This window comes from Choloepus didactylus, chromosome 10, assembly GCF_015220235.1.
Source record: "Choloepus didactylus isolate mChoDid1 chromosome 10, mChoDid1.pri, whole genome shotgun sequence".
Lineage (NCBI taxonomy): Eukaryota > Metazoa > Chordata > Mammalia > Pilosa > Megalonychidae > Choloepus > Choloepus didactylus.
This window is the reverse complement of record NC_051316.1, coordinates 106,422,159-106,443,386: the sequence shown is the minus strand read 5'-3', so window position 1 is coordinate 106,443,386 and position 21,228 is coordinate 106,422,159. Positions and strand designations below refer to the sequence as shown.

Below are 21,228 nucleotides of genomic sequence, written 5' to 3'. Positions count from 1 at the left end.
ACAAACTGGACAATGTGGAAGAAATGGACAATTTCCTGGAAACATATGAACAACCTAGACTGACCAGAGAAGAAATAGAAGACCTCAACCAACCCATCACAAGCAAAGAGATCCAATCAGTCATCAAAAATCTTCCCACAAATAAATGCCCAGGGCCAGATGGCTTCACAGGGGAATTCTAACAAACTTTCCAGAAAGAACTGACACCAATCTTACTCAAACTCTTTCAGAACATTGAAGAAAAGGGAACACTACCCAACTCATTTTATGAAGCTAACATCAATCTAATACCAAAACCAGGCAAAGATGCTACAAAAAAGGAAAACTACCGGCCAATCTCCTTAATGAATATAGATACAAAAATCCTCAACAAAATACTTGCAAATCGAATCCAAAGACACATTAAAAAAATCACACACCATGACCAAGTGGGGTTTATTCCAGGCATGCAAGGATGGTTCAACATAAGAAAAACAATCAATGTATTACAACACATTAACAAGTCAAAAGGGAAAAATCAATTGATCATCTCAATAGATGCTGAAAAAGCATTTGACAAAATCCAACATCCCTTTTTGATAAAAACACTTCAAAAGGTAGGAATTGAAGGAAACTTCCTCAACATGATAAAGAGCATATATGAAAAACCCACAGCCAGCATAGTACTCAAAGGAGAGAGACTGAAAGCCTTCCCTCTAAGATCAGGAACAAGACAAGGATGCCCGCTGTCACCACTGTTATTCAACATTGTGCTGGAAGTGCTAGCCAGGGCAATCCGGCAAGACAAAGAAATAAAAGGCATCCAAATTGGAAAAGAAGAAGTAAAACTGTCATTGTTTGCAGATGATATGATCTTATATCTAGAAAACCCTGAGAAATCGACGATACAGCTACTAGAGCTAATCAACAAATTTAGCAAAGTAGCGGGATACAAGATTAATGCACATAAGTCAGTAATGTTTCTATATGCTAGAAATGAACAAACTGAAGAGACACTCAAGAAAAAGATACCATTTTCAATAGCAACTAAAAAAATCAAGTACGTAGGAATAAACTTAACCAAAGATGTAAAAGACCTATACAAAGAAAACTACATAACTCTACTAAAAGAAATAGAAGGGGACCTTAAAAGTTGGAAAAATATTCCATGTTCATGGATAGGAAGGCTAAATGTCATTAAGATGTCAATTCTACCCAAACTCATCTACAGATTCAATGCAATCCCAATCAAAATTCCAACAACCTACTTTGCAGACTTGGAAAAGCTAGTTATCAAATTTATTTGGAAAGGGAAGATGTCTCGAATTGCTAAAGACACTCTAAAAAAGAAAAACGAAGTGGGAGGACTTACACTCCCTGACTTTGAAGCTTATTATAAAGCCACAGTTGCCAAAACAGCATGGTACTGGCACAAAGATAGACATATAGATCAATGGAATCGAACTGAGAATTCGGAGATAGACCCTCAGATCTATGGCCGACTGATCTTTGATAAGGCCCCCCAAAGTCACTGAACTGAGCCATAATGGTCTTTTCAACAAATGGGGCTGGGAGAGTTGGATATCCATATCCAAAAGAATGAAAGAGGACCCCTACCTCACCCCCTACACAAAAATTAACTCAAAATGGACCAAAGATCTCAATATAAAAGAAAGTACCATAAAACTCCTAGAAGATAATGTAGGAAAACATCTTCAAGACCTTGTATTAGGCGGCCACTTCCTAGACTTTACACCCAAAGCACAAGCAACAAAAGAGAAAATAGATAAATGGGAACTCCTCAAGCTTAGAAGTTTTTGCACCTCAAAGGAATTTCTCAAAAAGGTAAAGAGGCAGCCAACTCAATGGGAAAAAATTTTTGGAAACCATGTATCTGACAAAAGACTGATATCTTGCATATACAAAGAAATCCTACAACTCAATGACAATAGTACAGACAGCCCAATTATAAAATGGGCAAAAGATATGAAAAGACAGTTCTCTGAAGAGGAAATACAAATGGCCAAGAAACACATGAAAAAATGTTCAGCTTCACTAGCTATTAGAGAGATGCAAATTAAAACCACAATGAGATACCATCTAACACCGATTAGAATGGCTGCCATTAAACAAACAGGAAACTACAAATGCTGGAGGGGATGTGGAGAAATTGGAACTCTTATTCATTGTTGGTGGGACTGTATAATGGTTCAGCCACTCTGGAAGTCAGTCCGGCAGTTCCTTAGAAAACTAGATATAGAGCTACCATTCGATTCAGCGATTGCCCTTCTCGGTATATACCCGGAAGATCGGAAAGCAGTGACACGAACAGATATCTGCACGCCAATGTTCATAGCAGCATTATTCACAATTGCCAAGAGATGGAAACAACCCAAATGTCCTTCAACAGATGAGTGGATAAATAAAATGTGGTATATACACACGATGGAATACTACGCGGCAGTAAGAAGGAACGATCTCGTGAAACATATGACAACATGGATGAACCTTGAAGACATAATGCTGAGCGAAATAAGCCAGGCACAAAAAGAGAAATATTATATGCTACCACTAATGTGAACTTTGAAAAATGTAAAACAAATGGTTTATAATGTAGAATGTAGGGGAACTAGCAGTAGAGAGCAATTAAGGAAGGGGGAACAATAATCCAAGAAGAACAGATAAGCTATTTAACGTTCTGGGGATGCCCAGAAATGACTATGGTCTGTTAAATTCTGATGGATATAGTAGGAACAAGTTCACAGAAATGTTGCTATATTATGTAACTTTCTTGGGGTAAAGTAGGAACATGTTGGAAGTTAAGCAGTTATCTTAGGTTAGTTGTCTTTTTCTTACTCCCTTGTTATGGTCTCTTTGAAATGTTCTTTTATTGTATGTTTGTTTTCTTTTTAACTTTTTTTTTCATACAGTTGATTTAAAAAAGAAGGGAAAGTTAAAAAAAAAAAAAAGAAAGAAAGAAAAACAAGGAAAAAAAAGAAAGATGTAGTGCCCCCTTGAGGAGCCTGTGGAGAGTGCAGGGGTATTCGCCTAACCCACCTCCATGGTTGCTAACATGACCACAGATATAGGGGACTGGTGGTTTGATGGGTTGAGCCCTCTACCATAAGTTTTACCCTTGGAAAGACGGTTGCTGCAAAGGAGAGGCTAGGCCTTCCTATATTTGTGCCTAAGAGTCTCCTCCTGAATGCCTCTTTGTTCCTCAGATGTGGCCCTCTCTCTCTGGCTAAGCCAACTTGAAAGGTGAAATCACTGCCCTCCCCCCTACGTGGGATCAGACACCCAGGGGAGTGAATCTCCCAGGCAACGTAGAATATGACTCCCGGGGAGGAATGTAGACCCAGCATCGTGGGACGGAGAACATCTTCTTGACCAAAAGGGGGATGTGAAAGGAAATGAAATAAGCTTCAGTGGCAGAGAGATTCCAAAACGAGCCGAGAGGTCACTCTGGTGGGCACTCTTACGCACACTTTAGACAACCCTTTTTAGGTTCTAAAGAATTGGGGTAGCTGGTGGTGGATACCTGAAACTATCAAACTACAACCCAGAACCCATGAATCTCGAAGACAGTTGTATAAAAATGTAGCTTATGAGGAGTGACAATGGGATTGGGAAAGCCATAAGGACCACACTCCGCTTTGTCTAGTTTATGGATGGATGAGTAGAAAAATAGGGGATGGAAACAAACAGACAAAGGTACCCAGTGTTCTTTTTTACTTCAATTGCTCTTTTTCACTCTAATTATTATTCTTGTTATTTTTGTGTGTGTGCTAATGAAGGTGTCAGGGATTGATTTAGGTGATGAATGTACAACTATGTAATGGTACTGTAAACAATCGAAAGTACGATTTGTTTTGTATGACTGCGTGGTATGTGAATATATCTCAATAAAATGATGATTAAAAAAAAAAGAAAGTATATTTGGCGAAAGATATCTTTTATGGTAATAGTAAATAAAGTGAAATATGAAGGAATAAATTTATCAAGAAATCTGCACAACGAATGTGAAGAAAAATTATAAACTTAACAAGGGACACACTTAAATCTAAATAAATGTAGAGATGTTCCATATTCCTGGATAGGGAAACCTAGCCACATAAAGGTGTCTATTCTTACCATGTTAATATGTAAGTTTAATGTGATCATAATAAAAATATCAAACAGAAATTTTTAGAACTTGATGAAATGATTCTAAATGTCATCTGGAAGAATTATCAGTTAAGAATAGCCTCCAAATTTCCTGGTATAATTTATGTTTCTGTCATTCGTGTGTGTGTATGTGTGCGTTACATGCCTATGCTATACTATCTGGTTCATAAAAGCTTTTAATAGTTACAAAAAAAAAAAATCATACAGAAAAGTACAGAGATGGGCACCAAGTGATGACTAATCACCAGGTGATGGTTAATCAATGAAACCTTCTAATATCTTCCAAAGGCAGAGGACATCAAGTCTCCACAGGCATTAGAAAATCCCAGCGTCCCTCCTCTGTTACACTGTCACCCAGAATTGGGAAGTCATGGGCTTTCTACCTACCTGTGTAAAGGTCAGTGTCTGTATATTCATCCACTTTCTTGTGCTGCAGAATATAGTCAGAGACCTTGGTCCCAATAGCCGGCTGAACATCCACCCACTCCAAGGAGACCACAGTGCTGGAGGGCTCCACTGTTGGGGACAGCCGTAGCCTACAGGGAGTGACAGGGAAGGTTGCTTGTTTGCCATCCAGCATCAGCTGGGCCCCAAAGGGATCTGCATATGTCAATATTAAAAGCAAAGGCTTTAGCCTGGGTTCAAATCTTGATTCCACCCACCACCAAGCCCTTGTAGGGCCTTAGGCAAATTAGTTCACCTTTTTGAGCCTCTTTTTCCTCATTCATAAAATGGGGATAAGAAGAGCTACTTTCCAGGATCGATGTGAATCAAGTAATACAAGCATGCAATATGTGCTCACTGAAAGTTGATTAGCTTTCCATTTATTTAAACTATAGTATCAGTGACGCTTCATTTTCAATTAAGTTGACAGTGCCTTCAGACACTGTAGCTTTCAATCTCTCTGCCATTCTCTTCCATCCCCCAATCTATCAATTAACTGTTTAATATTCTTGAGTCACCATTTTCTTGAAGGGGGCAGGAATCCTGGGGTGAATCTTTTTATAAAGCAAGGAATAGCAGAAGGTAAGAACTGGAATGGTCCTTAGAAATAGTGAAGTAGAATCCCCTCATTTCACAGAAGGGGAGAGTAAGGCTCAGAAAAGGAAAATGATTTGCACAAGGTTACCCAGCAAGTTGGTGACAGACCCATGATGGTGACTCCACTTATTTCCAGCCCATATCTCTTTCTTTCTTTCCATTGCACTGCACTACCTCCTCAATGACTCTGGTTTTACCAATACTAGCATCTCCTGTGCTTCCCATACTGCTCTCCCTCCTAATCATAATCATCCAAAAAAGATGAGCTTCCTTCACTTAGTTACCTGTGTGCTTCCTACATGCCAAACCTTTGGACAGAAATGTGATTTTCACCACTGTTGCCCTGGCTAACTCCTGCTGCAAGTCAAGTCTCATCAGGGGCTTCCTTGATTCCCCCTCCCCACCAACTAAAGCATGTCCCTCCATTATTCTATCCATTGGCATCAATTTGTTTTTCTTTCAGGTTTTCCTTATTTAAGATTTCCTGTTTTGTGCTTTCATATCAACACTCCCACCCTCTCCCCCCTCCCAATAAACTGTCAGCTTCCTAAATGCACAGATTGTGCTTATCCTGTTCAATGATGTGTCTCCATGCCTGGCACACAGGAGGTGTTCAAAATTATTTGTTGAATGAATGAATAAAATAAGGTTTCTTAGGAGAGGTTCTGCACTTTCTCTCTGTAGCCCCAGTGTCTAGCACAGGACCTGGCAAAACAGGAGTCAGTCACTCAGTAAAACTGTGCTGATTGGATGGGTGAAGGAGGCAATGATGGAATGAGTGGCATCATTCAAAGTAACACACTGCAATATCAGTATCCATTCCTGAGCCATGTTTCTGTTCCATCATAGCTCTTTTCTTTCCCAAGGGAAGAGGTAGGGAGGTAGGCCCCAGAGACTTCAGGGATCTGGATAAGCACCCTGAGAACAGAAGCAAGTCATGGTCTGGGCTGGCAGGACAGGGGGGAGTCCACAAAAAGGGGTGGCCAGAGGAGGAGGGGTCATACATACGTACACCGGCTGTGGGAGGGGGCTGCAGCTGGGGAGCCCACTGGCATCAAAGGCACTGAGGTCACACCTGCACCAGTCATCGATCACGTCCCCTTTCCCTGAGCACCAGTAAGAGCTCATCAGTGCACTCTTGAAGGCCTGGAATAAAGGACAGAAGAGATGATGATGGCAGTGGTAGAAAGAGTGAAAGGGCTATCTCATGACTAAATCACTAGCACCCTACAACCAGGTTCTCCCTTCCTGAGCCACTTTCCACTCAGCAGTCAGAATGATCACTAAGAAATGAGACACAATAATCCATCAAGAGCCTCCTCTGGGGCAGGTACTCTGTGCATATTAATTCATCAGCATAATAACCCCACAAGAAAGATGATATTATTTTCATCATCATCACCACCACCACACTTACATTTTACAAATTGGAAAGCTGAGGCACATAGAAGTTAAGTAACTTGCGTAAAGTTCACTCCTAGTAAGTGACGGAGCTGGGATCTGATCCCAGGCAGTCTGACTCCAGAGGCTGCCTTCTTCAATGCCTTGGTATACAGCTTCTCACAGAAGTCTGACCATCACAGTTCCCTGCTTAGAAACCTTTAGAGACTCCCCACAACCGTCAAGATAAAGTCTCAACTCCTTGCTATAGCTCCTGGCCACCTCTCTAGTCTCAGCTCTCAGCACAACCCTAAGTTACCTTCGCACTCTACCATCTGCCCTCATGTAACCACTAACAGTTTCACCAACCTGCTATTTAAACTGTGTACTAAATAAAGGGACAGCAAAACGTTTCTGTACAGGGCCACATGGTAAATAGTTTCAGCTTTGTGGCTGGGGAGACTCTATTAAAATTACTAGTTATGCCTTTGAAGAATGAAAGCAGCATGGACAGTACTTAAATGAATGGGCATGATTGTGTTCCAATAAAACTTTATTTACAAAAACGGGGGGGGGGGGTTGGATCTGGCCTGAGGGTCACAGTCTACTGACCCCTGCTCTAAATGATGATCAATTTTCTACTTAATTACAATGTACTTCATTGATTTTTTTTTTTAAAACACAGTTTATCCTCTCTGCCTAGAACATTTCTTCCCTCACACTTCAATTCCTTCTTTTGGTCTCTCTGAGAAACCTTCCTTGGCTGGTCCATGCCTGGGATCATGCTCCTGTTCTGGACACCGTAACAAACTAAACTACACCCACCGTTACATTTACTTGCCTGTCTTACCCAACAGACTAGGATCCCACCAAGGGCAAGGGCCATGCCTTAATCATGACTACCCTCAGGGACCTAGCATAGTTACACAGTCAATAACTGGTGAGTAAATGAACGGACACTGGGAAAATTGATCATTATAATTTGGCAGTGAAGAGAATTTGGAAGCTATTTCTTTAGTTCAGCTTAGGATAGGTCTCAAGTCCTTCCTCTGCCTTAGGCTCAGAAGAGACCCTCAGTGTGTACTTGAGGCCTGAGGAATGGAGGGATTAATTCATTCCATTCTCTCTGGCATTTCAAGGCACTGAGGGTTTAGAATGTCTGACAGATACCTTTAAAGTTTAGGAACTCTAGGGAATGTTGATTTCTTATTCCTTTACCAGGAAATAGGCTCCATGTGCTTGCTGTTTTATTTTTTTTTTTTTAACTTTGTGCTTTAGAAATGAAAATTTCACACTGCCTATGACCAGGGACACTTGTTCAACCAGGTGTCACTTTTTCCATTGTGCACTGCTCAAAAGACTCAAGTGCAGCATATGTGGGTAAAGCACAGCTGGGCTTTGCCTTCTTAGCAACCCAGAAAACAGATCTGAAAGGTGAAGGTGTGTACCAAAAAGGTTATTGTTTAAGCCTGCCTCCTATTTCTCCCTGAGCCTGTGAAAAAGTGGCTCCAGTTATTCCTGCCCCATGTTCTTTTCCATATCTTCTCCTAGGGAATGAACAAATATCCTAATTTCTCCTGAGGTAAGTATAGTGACCCAAAAGAATAAAAAATTAATTATAATGAAAGCTAATGTTCATGAAGCACTTATTGACACAGTACAAGGCACTTGATGTGCATTTAAAAAATGTAGTCCTCACAATAGTCCTGAGATACAGATATTATGTTCCTTATTTTATGAGAAAACTATGAATCATAGTGGTGAAGTGATTTTCTCAAGATCACAAAGCAAAGTAAATTGTGGAAGTAGAATTCAAACTCAGATCTTTATGACTCCTAAACACATGTCTTCTCTGTCCAAAAAGGCAGGGAAGTGAGATTAATCCCAAATAGAGTTGCCAGATTTGGTAAATAAAAATACAGAATGCCCAGTTAAGTTTGAATTTAGTATAAGTATGTATACAACATTTGCATGTAAACTATCTGATACAGTTTCTGGCACACAGTAGGAACACTGCTGGGAAAAAATGTCTGTCCTTCCACCAGCACCAGAGGGAAACACTCTCATGAAGACAGATACCAGATGGGACAACATGAGATCATGCAGACTGGCAGAACTTTTCCATCTCTGGAATACTTGGGACATATTTATACTAAAAAAAAAAAAAACAAAACAAAACCTTCATTGTTTATCTAAAATTCACATTTAACTGGACACCTTGTATTTTATCTGGCTGCCCCAACCCCAAGGGGCCACAAAGGCATCTTGGCATAACTTCTTCCTCTCAAGATTCTATTCTGATGAGAAGATGAAATAATATGACTTTTCCCTTCTCCCCACTGGGTACTCAGGAATAAAGGGACCGTAGTAGGCTGAATAATGGCCCCCAAAGATATCAGGCCTTAATCCCTATGAATGCTATCTTACATGGAGAAAGGGTCTGTGCCAATGTAATTACATCAAGGATCTTGAGATGGAGAGGTTATTCTGTATTATATGGGTGGGTCTTAAATTCAATCAAAAGTGTCCTTAGAAGAGAGAGACAGAGGGAGATTTGACCTGGAAGAAGAAGAGAAGGCAATGTGATGGCAGAGGCAGAGACTGGAGATGCAGGTACAAGTCGAGGAATGCCGGCAGCCACCAGAAGTGGAAAGAAGCAAGGAAGGGATTTTCCCCTAGAGTTCCTGAGGGAGCGTGGCCCTGCCAACCTATTGATTTAAGCTGCATGAAGCTGATTTGGAATTCTGGCTTCCAGAACCTGGAAAGAATAAATTTATCTTGTTTTAAGCTACCAAATTGGTGGAAATTTGTTACAGTAGCCACAGGAAACTAACACAGGGGACACTTACCAACTCAGAGTCCTGGAAGATACCTTAGAAATCTGCAAATTCATCCTCCCTCACTTTATAGACATGAGGAGTTGTGGGTGTGTTTGTGGGGGAGAGGGGCTTTTTCAAGGAACTGTGAGACTGAGGTAGTGTTCAAATTGGAAGTATCCCACACATCTTCTGCTCCTATCCCTTAGCTTATCTATGAGGAAACTAGGAGCAACAAAAGAGATGAAACTAGTTTGAAGAAGAGTTGGTCAAAAGTAGCTTGGCCTGACTACTAAGAACTGGCCTTGATGGCCTAAAACTCTTGTGTTCTCCACAATCCAACCATCCTGGTCTAATGTCCTTCCTAGTATAAAATACACGTTAGAAAATAATATGAAATTGCAAAGCATAATGACAAAGCGAATGATGCTGCTGATATTAACAGTAGTAGTAATGTGAACGTCAGGTTGACAGGTTGAAGTGCGTCTGCTGCTAAACTCTGAAGGGCTCTATAAAGCAGATGAGAAAATAGGAGAGTGTTTAGGCACATGTGCTTTGCCTCTTACTAGATGTTTGACCTTGGAGACACTGTATACTCATGTTACTATGCCCGCAACTCCAAAAAGTAAAGCTAACATTAGAACTTTTATCATCGAGTTGAATGGGAAGATTAAATCTGATCGTGCATGTAAATGATCTTGGCACAGAGCCTAGCACATAATAGGTGCTCAAAAAATGTCAGCAATTATTATGTAGTAGCAGAGAGTGTTTAGGTTTTAGAGACAAACGTGCTTGGGATCCAATCCCAGCTCTACCACATATGAGCCGTGTAACCAAGTGGTTTTACCTCTTTGAGTCTCAGTTTTCTTACCTGGAAAATGAAGCTTTTGGGGCTAAAGAGCTCAAGAAAGTCAGTAAAATGTCTGGCCCAGCATCTGGCACACAGGAAGAACACTATTCCGACAATGTGCCAGAGCCTGTGGTGGGAGCAAATGTCCATTCTGCTACCAGCACCAGTGGGAGGTGCTCATGAGGACAGAAACCATATGGGACGACATGGGGTCATACTGACTGCCAGATTTCTCCTTCATTCGCTTTGCAGTCCCTTCTTAGTGAAATTAACATGCACAACTGTTGGTGGCTTAAGATTCTGTAACATCTCCAACCAGTGCTAAGAGCTTAATTACCATAACGCTGAAATCCAGGGGCCCATGGGTGAAAGTGACACAAATGGTAGGAGCTTGCACTGGACTCCAGCAAGGGGCAGAGACAACGTCCTGGTTGGTGTACGGATGTGCTTTTGTTTTTGAGTGTGCGTGTGTGTGTGTGGTTTTTGTAATCAACAGGAGCTTGAGTTTGTGGAAAACAAAACAGGAAATCTCTCTGGACTTTGTTAGTTTCACCAGCCAGGCAGCTCTTGGGAAGAAATCTTGCCTCTGAGTTTCTGTATCCACTGGCTCCTTCCAAAAGCCTGAGGGAAAAAATGGGGACTGGTGCAATGGCCAGGCAAACCCTGGATAGGGCACAAACACACCCTGATAAAAGGCCAACATCAAACAGGGAGCCCTCTTGAGGCTGCAGAAGCCAGCGTTGTGTCAGCACAGGATCGCTCTTTCCTTGTGTCTTAAGTCCTTGCAACACTTTATCCAGAGTCCAATTAGATCCCAGGGGAGGAGAAACATGGACTGTTCCAGTTCAAGGGGACTCTGTAAATCATCTAATCCATTTTACAGATGCAGATTCAGTGGCCCAGAGAGACTAACTGGCTGGTCCAAGGTGATGGAGCAACTTCATGATAAAACTACTCTATTCCTCCATTTAATCCTTTAAGATGGGTGCTCTATTCCCATTTACAGATGACCACGGAGGAGTAGGGATTGAATTAAAGTCCATCTGAATCCTGGCATTCTTGAACTTTCCAGGTTACACAAGAACAATAAATGCCAAAATTTCATCCAAAACATCATTTTTCAGCCGCTCTGCTTAGGTCACGCATTTGTGCATATGTGTGCATGTGTGTGTGCATATGTGTATGCTTTCAGAGGAAAATGAAACCATACACTGGAGGTATTGTTGACTCCTGGCTTTTAGTAACTGGAGGGACTTGAGAAATAAATCCTGTACTTAATACAAGAGCAACAGTTGCATGGCCATTGGTTTTCATAACAAAGAAGGTTTGCATTTCCACAACTTGTAAATAGTTCCAACTTCTGGCTAATTAGCTAGCAAACCAAGCTGGGCAGGAGGGGAAAGCAGCCACAAAAATGTTAAGCAATCAAAATAAACTAGGGCTCATTCTTGACTCTATTGTTACTTTTCTATGTGAACTTGCAATAAGTGACCCCTCTCTCTAAGCCTCACTATCCCCACCTGTAAAAATGAGGGGGCAGAAGGTATGTTTTTGAAGGTTTAGTGCCATTCAATGAACATTCACTGAACTTCCAACTCTGTGCATTGTGCTATCTAGATACTAAGAAGGGAGATGAACAAGACACAGTCCCTCACTTCAAAGGACTCATGATTTAATGGTGAGGACACATGCATACAATTATAATCACTATGGTTCAAATGTTATGAAGTAATACACACAGGAGGCTGTGGGAATATATAATACATTATGACTATGGCTTAGAAATCTTAAACTTTTAAGCAAACACCCTATATTTGATTAAGGCATTTGGGATATTCTATATAGAATGTCTCTAAGCCCATAAATTAAATGCTATACTCTATATTTACAGTGACTGTATTTTTAAAATTAAAACTAAGACTTATGAGCTGACACTAAGTTTGTTATTTATAATATTAAGATAGTTCTGGTCTTTTTGACTTCAAAAGGGATGCCCTTAAGTCTTCATTCAAAGCCTAAAGGGTTTTGTTTTCTCCACTGTATTAAAAAGCTTGGTCATTTGGTTTCCCAACCCATACTAAATGAGGAGGGGAAAGGCCTTCGAGAGATAAAAGACTATTATCTTTTGACACCCGGGCTCCCTTATAAGGCTTAACACAGTGCCTAGCATGTAACAGAGGTTAGTCAATTTTTGTTAAATTGAATTAAAAGCTCACATGGAAAGCTGAATGAAACAAACCAATATATAAATAAAAAAAGCAAGGAGAATATGCATGTGAGAGAGATCCTATTCTTCCTCAAGATTACTTGTATTTCCATGTCAACCAAGGATCCCATAAATTGATTCCTCCAATCAGAAACCAGGGAATCACGCTGGGCTCCTCCTTCTCCCTCATGTCTCAAAACCAACCTACCCTGGCTAGTTCCTCTGCCCTCTCTCCCTGGTGCAGGCCAGTAATGCCTCTTCTCTGAACTATTGCCGTAGCCTTTGGACTGGCCTCACACTCCAATCTCAAGGTTTCCATCACATCCTCTCATGGCTGCCTGGGGAAATGTTCTAAAACTTAACTGCTTATTCCACACCCTGCTTGAACCCTTTCAAAGTTCCACCACCATCTGCTTAAAGCCTCCACTTCTTAGCCTGACATCCCAAGCCCTTTGTTCTTCAGTCTCTTTTTTTCTCCTCTCCCCACTGCTTCCACTCTCTGATACAGGACTCCCAACTTCTTAGAATGGTATGTGCTTTCACACCCCCAGCCTTTTCACATGTAGTGCCTTCGGTCTGAAATGCCCTCTCCCCACTTCTTACTCCTTGCTGAACTCCAGGAAACTTTTCCTGTTCACTAGCATGCTGCCACACCTTGAGATACTTTGTCCTACCCTCCTCTCATTCAATTTTTGCACATTTCACATTTCCTTGCACTTTGATTGTTTACGTGTCCTTCTTGCCTATTAGACTGTGAACTTCTCCAGGGCAAGGTCATAACTATGATTAATCTGTGTCCTCAGCTCCATGCAAAAGATTTAACACACAGTTGGAGCTAAAAAATGTGTGTTGGATTCCATAGCTACATTATAGGATGCTCTGCCAGGGATTAAACTTGTGTAGTTACTATTATTTTTCTTTCCTAGCAAGATGTTCCAGAATGTGAATGTTTACCATACAAGGAGTAAATTACCTTGAAATCACTGAAGTGGGAGTGGGTTGGGTGTGGAGGAGTTTCTTTTGGAGGCAATTGGGGTTACTCCTGGAAGGAAAGTGGGTTGGTGGTGGTTGTTTTTGTTTTCCCCAGGAAGTGCCAGAGGTCTAAAATAAGAAACTCAAAGGGTCCTGGAGAGACAGTAGAGGAAAGGAAAATGGCTGATGCTTTAGCTTTGTAGGGAGACTAATCCCTGACTTGGTTTGGATGGTCAGGAAGGATCAGGATTAATGAACAGAGGAAGGATTGCAGAGGGCTTTAGAGCAGTACCTGTGCAGAAGCAGAAATAGAAGTTTCTAGCCCAGCATGGAACTCTTGGAAAGGACCCAGCTAGGCCACCTCTCATTTGATCATCAGCACACCCTTTGTGGTGGCAGGAGATAACCAAATTATCCACTTCCCCAGTAGCTACAGGAGTTGAAGACCAGGGCTGGAACCACCATTCTTTTGGAATGACCGAGACATGCTGGTGTGTCCTGACAGTGAGAAGATTGATTAGTCATCCTGTTTGTGATGATTAGGTTCATGTGTCACCTTGGCCAGGTGATGGTACCCAGGTGTCTGGTCAAGCAAGCATGGCCTAAGCATTACTGCAAAGACATTTGTGGCTGGTTAATAAACCATCAGTCAATTGGCTGCAGCTGTGACTGATTACATTGACGAAGGGCGTGTCTTCCAGAATGAGAGAATGTAATCACCTGGATTTAATCCAATCAGTTGAAGACTTTTAAGTGAGACAGACAGAGGACCTTCACCACTTCTTCAGCTAACCAGTGAAACGTTTCCTGAGGAATTCATCAAAGAAGCCAGTTAGTTTCCTGAGGAGTTCATTGCATACATTCATCGGAGTTGCCAGTTTGCTGCCTGAGGAGTTCACTGAATATCTTCATTGGAGTTGCCAGTTTGCTGCCTGCCCTACAGAATTCAGACTCATGCATACCCACAGTTACGTGAAACACTTTTATAAAATCTTATATTTATAGATATCTCTTGTTGATTCTGTTTCCCTAGAGAACCCTAACTAATACACTGTTACAGATCAATGAATGCATAATTAAACAGCAGGTGTGAGAACACATTTGGGGATAAAAGTGGGTAGTGTTAGTTGACTTAATTCTTATTCCCAAAGACAGCAGTAAGGCAGGTGTGGTGACTTTAAAACATGAACCTAAAATTCTTGGACACTTTTCCCATCAAGAGGTGGAATTAAAGTTCCTTCCCCCTTGAATCTGGGCTTGACCAAAAGTGATGCTGTGGCAATTTCCAGGCCCAAATCTTAAGAAACTGGCGGCTTCCACTTCCTGTCTCTTGGGATGCTCACTCTTGGAACACAACCACCATGTTGCAAGGGAGCCCAAGCCACATGGAGAGGCCACAAGTAAGTATCCCAGCCCACGTACCCAGCTGAGCCCAGTCAATTGCCAGAGAGAAAAATAAAATGATTTTTGATATTTTATGTCTCTAATTGTTGGGGTCATGTAGCAATACTTAACTGGAACTGCAATACTTAACTGAAACAAATGATAATTTACTTCTGAACAATCCTGAAAGATTGCTTGGAGGAGGCAGGAACTAGAGAGAAGCCGGAACAAAGGGAAGTAGTAACCCTGAACTACATACACATGCCAGCACCCAGATGGCACTAAAGCACATACATGCATATTCATTGTCATAGAGCACCAGCATTCCAAATCTAGAAGGATCCTGAAAGGTGATACCAGCCTTCACATTCTTTTCACAGAATAGGAGGTCCAGAGAAAGGAAGAGACTTGTCCAAGTTCATACCTTAAGAAGCTGGCAGAGAATAAACCAAGTCCTCATATCAACTAATATTCACCACATCAGGCTCCTACTTTCAGGCCTGGGTTCAAGTCACTAACCTACTTGGTCAATTGACAGGAAACAAACATAACAGCATGTATTGAGAGTGTGCTAAGCACTTTAACACAGTTATCTCATTAAGCCCTGTCAATAGCCTCATGAGCTGGATTCTGATTTCCATTTCACAGATGGGAAACTGAAATTTGGAGAGGTGAAATAGCCTGTTCAAGGTCACCCAACTAAGAAAGAGGTAGAACCAGGACTTGAACTCAGGCCATCCAATTCTAAATCTCATTCGCTTAACCACTACAATTACAAGCAATATTCTCATGCACCAAAGGATATCACATAACATATATTGAATACTTACTATGAGTCAGGCACTATTCTAAATGTTTTACAGTTATTACTCCTCCCAACAATCTTAAGTACTTTAGATACAGAAACTCATCTTGTTTCTGAAACAATTTATGAGGTAGATACCATTATTATGTCCATTTTACACATATACCCAAGGTCACATAGCTAGTAACTAGCAGAGTTAAGATTTGAACCCAGGAATCTGGCTTCAAAGCCTGGGCTCTGAACTAGTACATTATAAAGCCTCCAAGTAAACACTCTGAGGGAGACAATCCATTTTAAAAAGAGTTATATACACCCATCCTCCCCCCACCTTTAGCATATATTGGGCTTTTTCACAGTACACAGGACCAATGAAATTGCCCTCTGAAATTTGTAAATCAAATGGCAGCGAGTTCATATGGTTCGATGTCATAGAAGCCACAAGAGTGAGTAAAACCTGAAAGGAAGAAGGCACAGAACATGAAAATAGTAGAATGCCTAAGATACAAGAATCCCAGGGAACAATACTATATTCTGACTAACTTGCTCTGTGTCCTTGGTAAATCTCTTCCTCTCTTTGGGCTTTATTGATATCACCTTAAGTTTCTTCAAATTGGATATTCAGATCACAGCATTGCTAGTTCTGATAATTTTCTGCTCTATGTTCTGGATTTTGCCTTTTCTCCAAACTGGCCATAATGTTCCCATCCTCTTTAAAACTTCCCATCCTAGATATACTGCCTGGAATCCTTAAAAATTCCTGCAAGCTAACATACTCGCTGCAGAGGAGGTTACGCAGATGAGGAAATTGTCTTTGATAGTTCTTGAAGAAAATGAGGAGTAAGGTGAAGAAGACAGACATCTATTCAGCATCTCTTTATTCCAGGCCTGCTGCTATGGGATCTGCCTGCTTCCTCCAGAAATAACAGCTCTTACTGTTCCCAAATCACAGGTGAGCAAGCTGGGGACTAGAGAAGATATTGGCCCAGGGTCACTGAAATAAAAAGCAGTAGAGCTGGGAATCTACTTTAGACACTAACTCCAAATTCTAAGCTATGCCCCTGACCTCCCCCAATCCCATCGCGCAGGTTCAGCCTCTGAGTTAGACCCCTCCAATCACAAAGCTGCACAGTTAAGAAATACTAACTGGCAAGGATACATTACCTATAGGAAAAATTGTGCAGCTTCATCTATGGATCTATAAATCACAGAAATGACACCTGATTTCCCCTGTCAGGATAAGTTTCACCTTTCAAGCCATTCTCCTCTGACTGATGAGAGCCCAACAGAATAGCTTGTTAATCTGGGTGACAGAAAGAAGACATTTTGAGCCAGTCAAACCTCCTTCTTGCCACACTTAGCTCTGCTAATGAAAAAATATTAGAGAAATAAATACACAACCCATTGAGATGCTCCTGCACAGGGCTCCATCAGCTGTCTGTTTCCCAAGAGGTACAGAGTCAAGATGATAGGGTTATATGATCCTTAGGCAAGGAACTATTGTTCTTGTCAGTTAGCCCCATATTTCAGTTCCTATCCATCTTGTGTGAAGGATGGAGTGCTAGGTTTTAATGCATTTAAAATAACAGTGAGCGATTTTGAGAATTACTATACGCCAGACACAGTGCTCAAAGTTTTATATGCAGAAAGTTATTTAATTTGCAAAACAATATTAAGAATTAGCTACTCCTATCATTCCCACTATATAGAGGATGAGACTGAGGTCCCAGGGAGATTGGGTTCCTTTCCTATGACAGAACAAAATCTGGCAGAGCAAAATTCAAAAGCATGTTTCTTGAAATCCAATGCCTGAACATGCTTAACCCCTATGAGCTAATGTAATTCTCATAAAAACCAGTATATTAGGTTGCACTGTCTCTGTACAATCCTTGAAAAAGTTTAAACTTCGCAGAGTTGGAGGCTCAGATGATCAGGTGACTTTCTCAATGTCACAATGCAGGAAAATTTAGAGTTAGAATTCAAGCACACGTCTGATTCCAAAGACTGAGTCCTTTTCTCTGCCTTAGTCTTTTTTTCCTATATATGAAGACAAGTAAGAGATAAGGGACATAGCACATCCTCAGAAAGAGACAAGGTGACTGGTTAGCCTTGTTTTGGCCACATCCAAGTCCCTATTAGTCTAGTACAATGTTCTTAGGTGTGTTTTCAGAGACATGAACTCAGTGGGACAACAACTAACATTGATTAAAAATCATATATATAAGGAGGAGAAGTTTGCCCCTGTGGTCAAATAAATTTGGGAAAAATTGGATTAAACAAAACTTAATAAATTGCTCTACTATAGGACTTTTTAGAACTCTTAATATGCTAATATGCACTAGGTAAGCCCTAAGAGAGTAATATATAGAATGCAACATTTTTCAAACATAGTTGTCTCAAGGAACTTTATTTTCTTTCCACATGCCATCTGGGGATGCAGCTCTCTGTAGAGTTCCCTCCAGGATATGCTAATCTAGATTGAAGCCTGAACACAAAGTAGCCAAGAGCTGTCCAGAAGGAAAACTCATTCCAGCTGTTTCAGTAACTGTGCAAACTTAGCCAAGCCAGTCTCCCTCTCTGGGCCTCAGTTATCATTACTAAGGCCCTGACCTGCTGGCAACACCAAGAAGCAAATGTAGCTTCCAATGATGTTGCCCAACTCCTCCTAAAACTTCTCCAAGACGCCCAGCTCAGAGGCCTGCTCTGGCTTCCAGACCATGCCCTGGGCTGCTCTGATTACCTGAGCCCACTATAACTTTGGCCTCCCTGGCCACAGATTCTACCATACCATATTTGACTCTTAAGATGTCAACTGGATGCTTCTGGGCTAATAATGTCAGGCTCCCCCAAATCTCTGGCCTTTACTGCTGCATCCAGCCCCACATCTTCCCAACACACTCTTCATCATACCCTCTGCTCCAGCCATACTCTTCTCAGCTCTTGACTTTTTACATGTTATTTCCTTTCCTTGTAACATTCTTCTCTCACTAACACTCTTCTCCCTACTAACCCAGAAATTCTTAGCACAGAGACCATTTCTTTGAGACAGCATTCCCAGATCTGCTGTGATAGTTAGTTTCATGTGTCACCTTAGCTAGACTAGAGTACCCAGTAATTTGATCAAATACTAATCTACCTTAGTATAAAGGTATTTTGTAGATGTCGTTAACATCTACAGTCAATTGACTTTAAGTAAAGGAAATTCCCCTCGATCAGGTGAGTGGGATAAATCTAAACAGTTGAAAGGCCTTAAGAGCAAAAACTGAGGTTTCCTGACAACCAAGGAATTCTGCTTCAAGACTGCAGCATCAGCTCCTGCCTGAATTTCCAGTCTGCCAGCCAGTCCTACAAATCTCAGCCTAGCCATCCCCCACAATCACATGAAACAATTCCTCTGTGTGTGTGTGTCTGTGTGTGTCGATACATGTATACATATATATATGCACATATCCTAATGGTTCTGCTACTTTTCTGGATAACCATTTCTGATACATCCCCCAAAGCTGAGGTAAATTTGTTCCTTTACATAGCATCTTCCCCCATCTCCTTCCATCACAAAACTTATTTTACAGTATTATATTTTACTGTATATTTTGTTAAAGTCATCAAATTGAGGTTAGAGGCCCTGTCTGTTTTGTTTACTATTTAATCTCTATTGCCTGATATAGAGTAGGGGTTCAGTAATTAATCAGTCAATTGATAAATAATAAATTAATTAATGTCAGGAATCCTAATCCTGCTGTATCTCTGCCCCTTTCCCCTGTGTCCCCTGTTGGTGGCAGAGGCAGACTGTTACTCTGCCCTGGGCATTTAGGTCTATTATCTTCCTGCCAGACACTAGTGTCACTCTGGCGTAAGCCCAAGAGATCTGAGCTAAAGCTATTAACTTAAAAACCTTCAACAAATTCCAATGTAATATGAAGGGTTTTTCAAACTTTTCTTAAAATAACTCTAGATATAAAAATAGAGAAGTGCAAAATTTCTGAATTCAGATTCCCAAGCCCAACACAGACTGTACTGAACCATATTTCCTTGAAGAGGTGATGCAGCGTCTATGATTTAAGAAACTCCCATACTATCCTTTCTTATATACTAGTATGTTTAAGACTCTCTGGTCTATTTAGCTATGTCTTTGGGTAGATCCAAGCACACCACAGTGTATCACCCTAGGTTTGAGTACCCAGTTTGAAAATAAAACCCTACAAGATTTTGGACCAAGATGGTAGTGTAAGACACTCCAGGGTGCCATTCCCCGACAGAATCTTTGGACAAAAACAAAAACTGGCAAAGCCATTGCCTCAAAACTCCAGAAAACAGTTAAAGGGTTGAAGAAACTGGGCAAGTACAGAACCAAGAAAATAGAGCTTTAAAAAATGGTAGATCTCAATAAAACTGAATTAAAAAAAAGAATGGTAGGAGAAACTCATGAATATTTGCAGGCCCCTTCCCCTCCCCTTTTGTAGTGCATTGAGAATCCAGTCTGTGGACCCAGCCCTGGCCCTATTCTGGAGGAAACAGAGTAACCCCTATGGCATACTGCTGTTCCAGTATGTCAGGACCAATCTATCAGGTAGCAGCCTGAAAACCTGAACCAGGAAACTTGTCTCTACCTTGCCATCCCAGAACTTGCCCTGCATGCAGAAGCAGTTTGTGGACAGTGTAAGAAATAATTTAAGTCAAATATTTTTTAATTAAATATTATTTAAATATTATTTAATTAAATATTATTTAAGAAATAATTTAAGTCAAAGTGACCTGGGACAAAGGATTACCTGTACTACGTCCTAAGACAGAGCATTTGGAAGGGGAGGAAGTCTATTCCTAGTGAATAGAACTAGAAATTTAAACTTCTGTAAAAAGGAGAATTCAAAGGCCACAAGCATAAGCCCAAGAGAAAAAGTGGGCATAGAAAAGAAAGAGAGGAGCCTGTACTTCACATTCATCTCAGGCTGATGTTCTTTAAACTAAACTCTAAATGCAGAGGGAATTTACAAAAACTGTGAAACATGGTTTTGCATTAGTTTGCTTGTTTTTGTTACCTCCTGGCACTCAGGATATAAAATCTCTATGATTTTACTATCTGGATACAAATAGACTTTTTAGAGACTAAATCACAGGGTTAACACCTTAAAATATTAAAATGCACAGTGTGCAACAAAAGAGTACAAGACAAATGAAAGAGGCAATGTTGGCCCATCCAAAAATTCAGAAATCATCAACAAAGAAGATGAGATATTGGCATAACAGACAAAGAATTAAAAAAAAAAGTGATCCTTAATGTGCCCAAGGAAGTAAAGGAAAACTCAGAGGAAGAACAAAAGGATATCAGGAAAACAATGAATGAACATTATGAGAATCTCAATAAAGAGACAGAAGTTTTTAAAAAGGAACCAAACAGAAAACTGGAGTCAAAAACCACCATAGTTGATAAGAAAACCTCCCTAGGGAGTTTCAGCTGCAGATTGGAGCTGGCAGAAGAAAGAACCAGTGAACTAACTCAAAGACAAGAGTATTGAAATGTGTCATCCTGAGGAGCAAAAAGAAAAAAAAAAAAATGAAAACAAGTGAACACAACCTAAGAGATTTGTGGGATACCATCAAGCATACCAATGTATGCCTAATGGGAGTCTCT

The 21,228-nt window shown here is 40.8% G+C and overlaps 1 protein-coding gene across 3 annotated transcripts in view; it reads right to left on the bottom strand.

Moving 5' to 3' along the window:
• Positions 1–21,228, bottom strand: part of ASTN2 (astrotactin 2) — a 926,574-nt gene that overhangs the window by 157,282 nt on the left and 748,064 nt on the right. For all 3 annotated transcript variants that reach the window (XM_037797191.1, XM_037797194.1, XM_037797193.1), the window contains exons 18-19: positions 6,200–6,333; positions 4,534–4,682 (exon numbers count right to left, since the gene is read on the bottom strand). In XM_037797191.1, the coding sequence (XP_037653119.1) occupies positions 4,534–4,682; positions 6,200–6,333 (283 nt within the window). The remainder of the gene's footprint in view (positions 1–4,533; positions 4,683–6,199; positions 6,334–21,228) is intronic.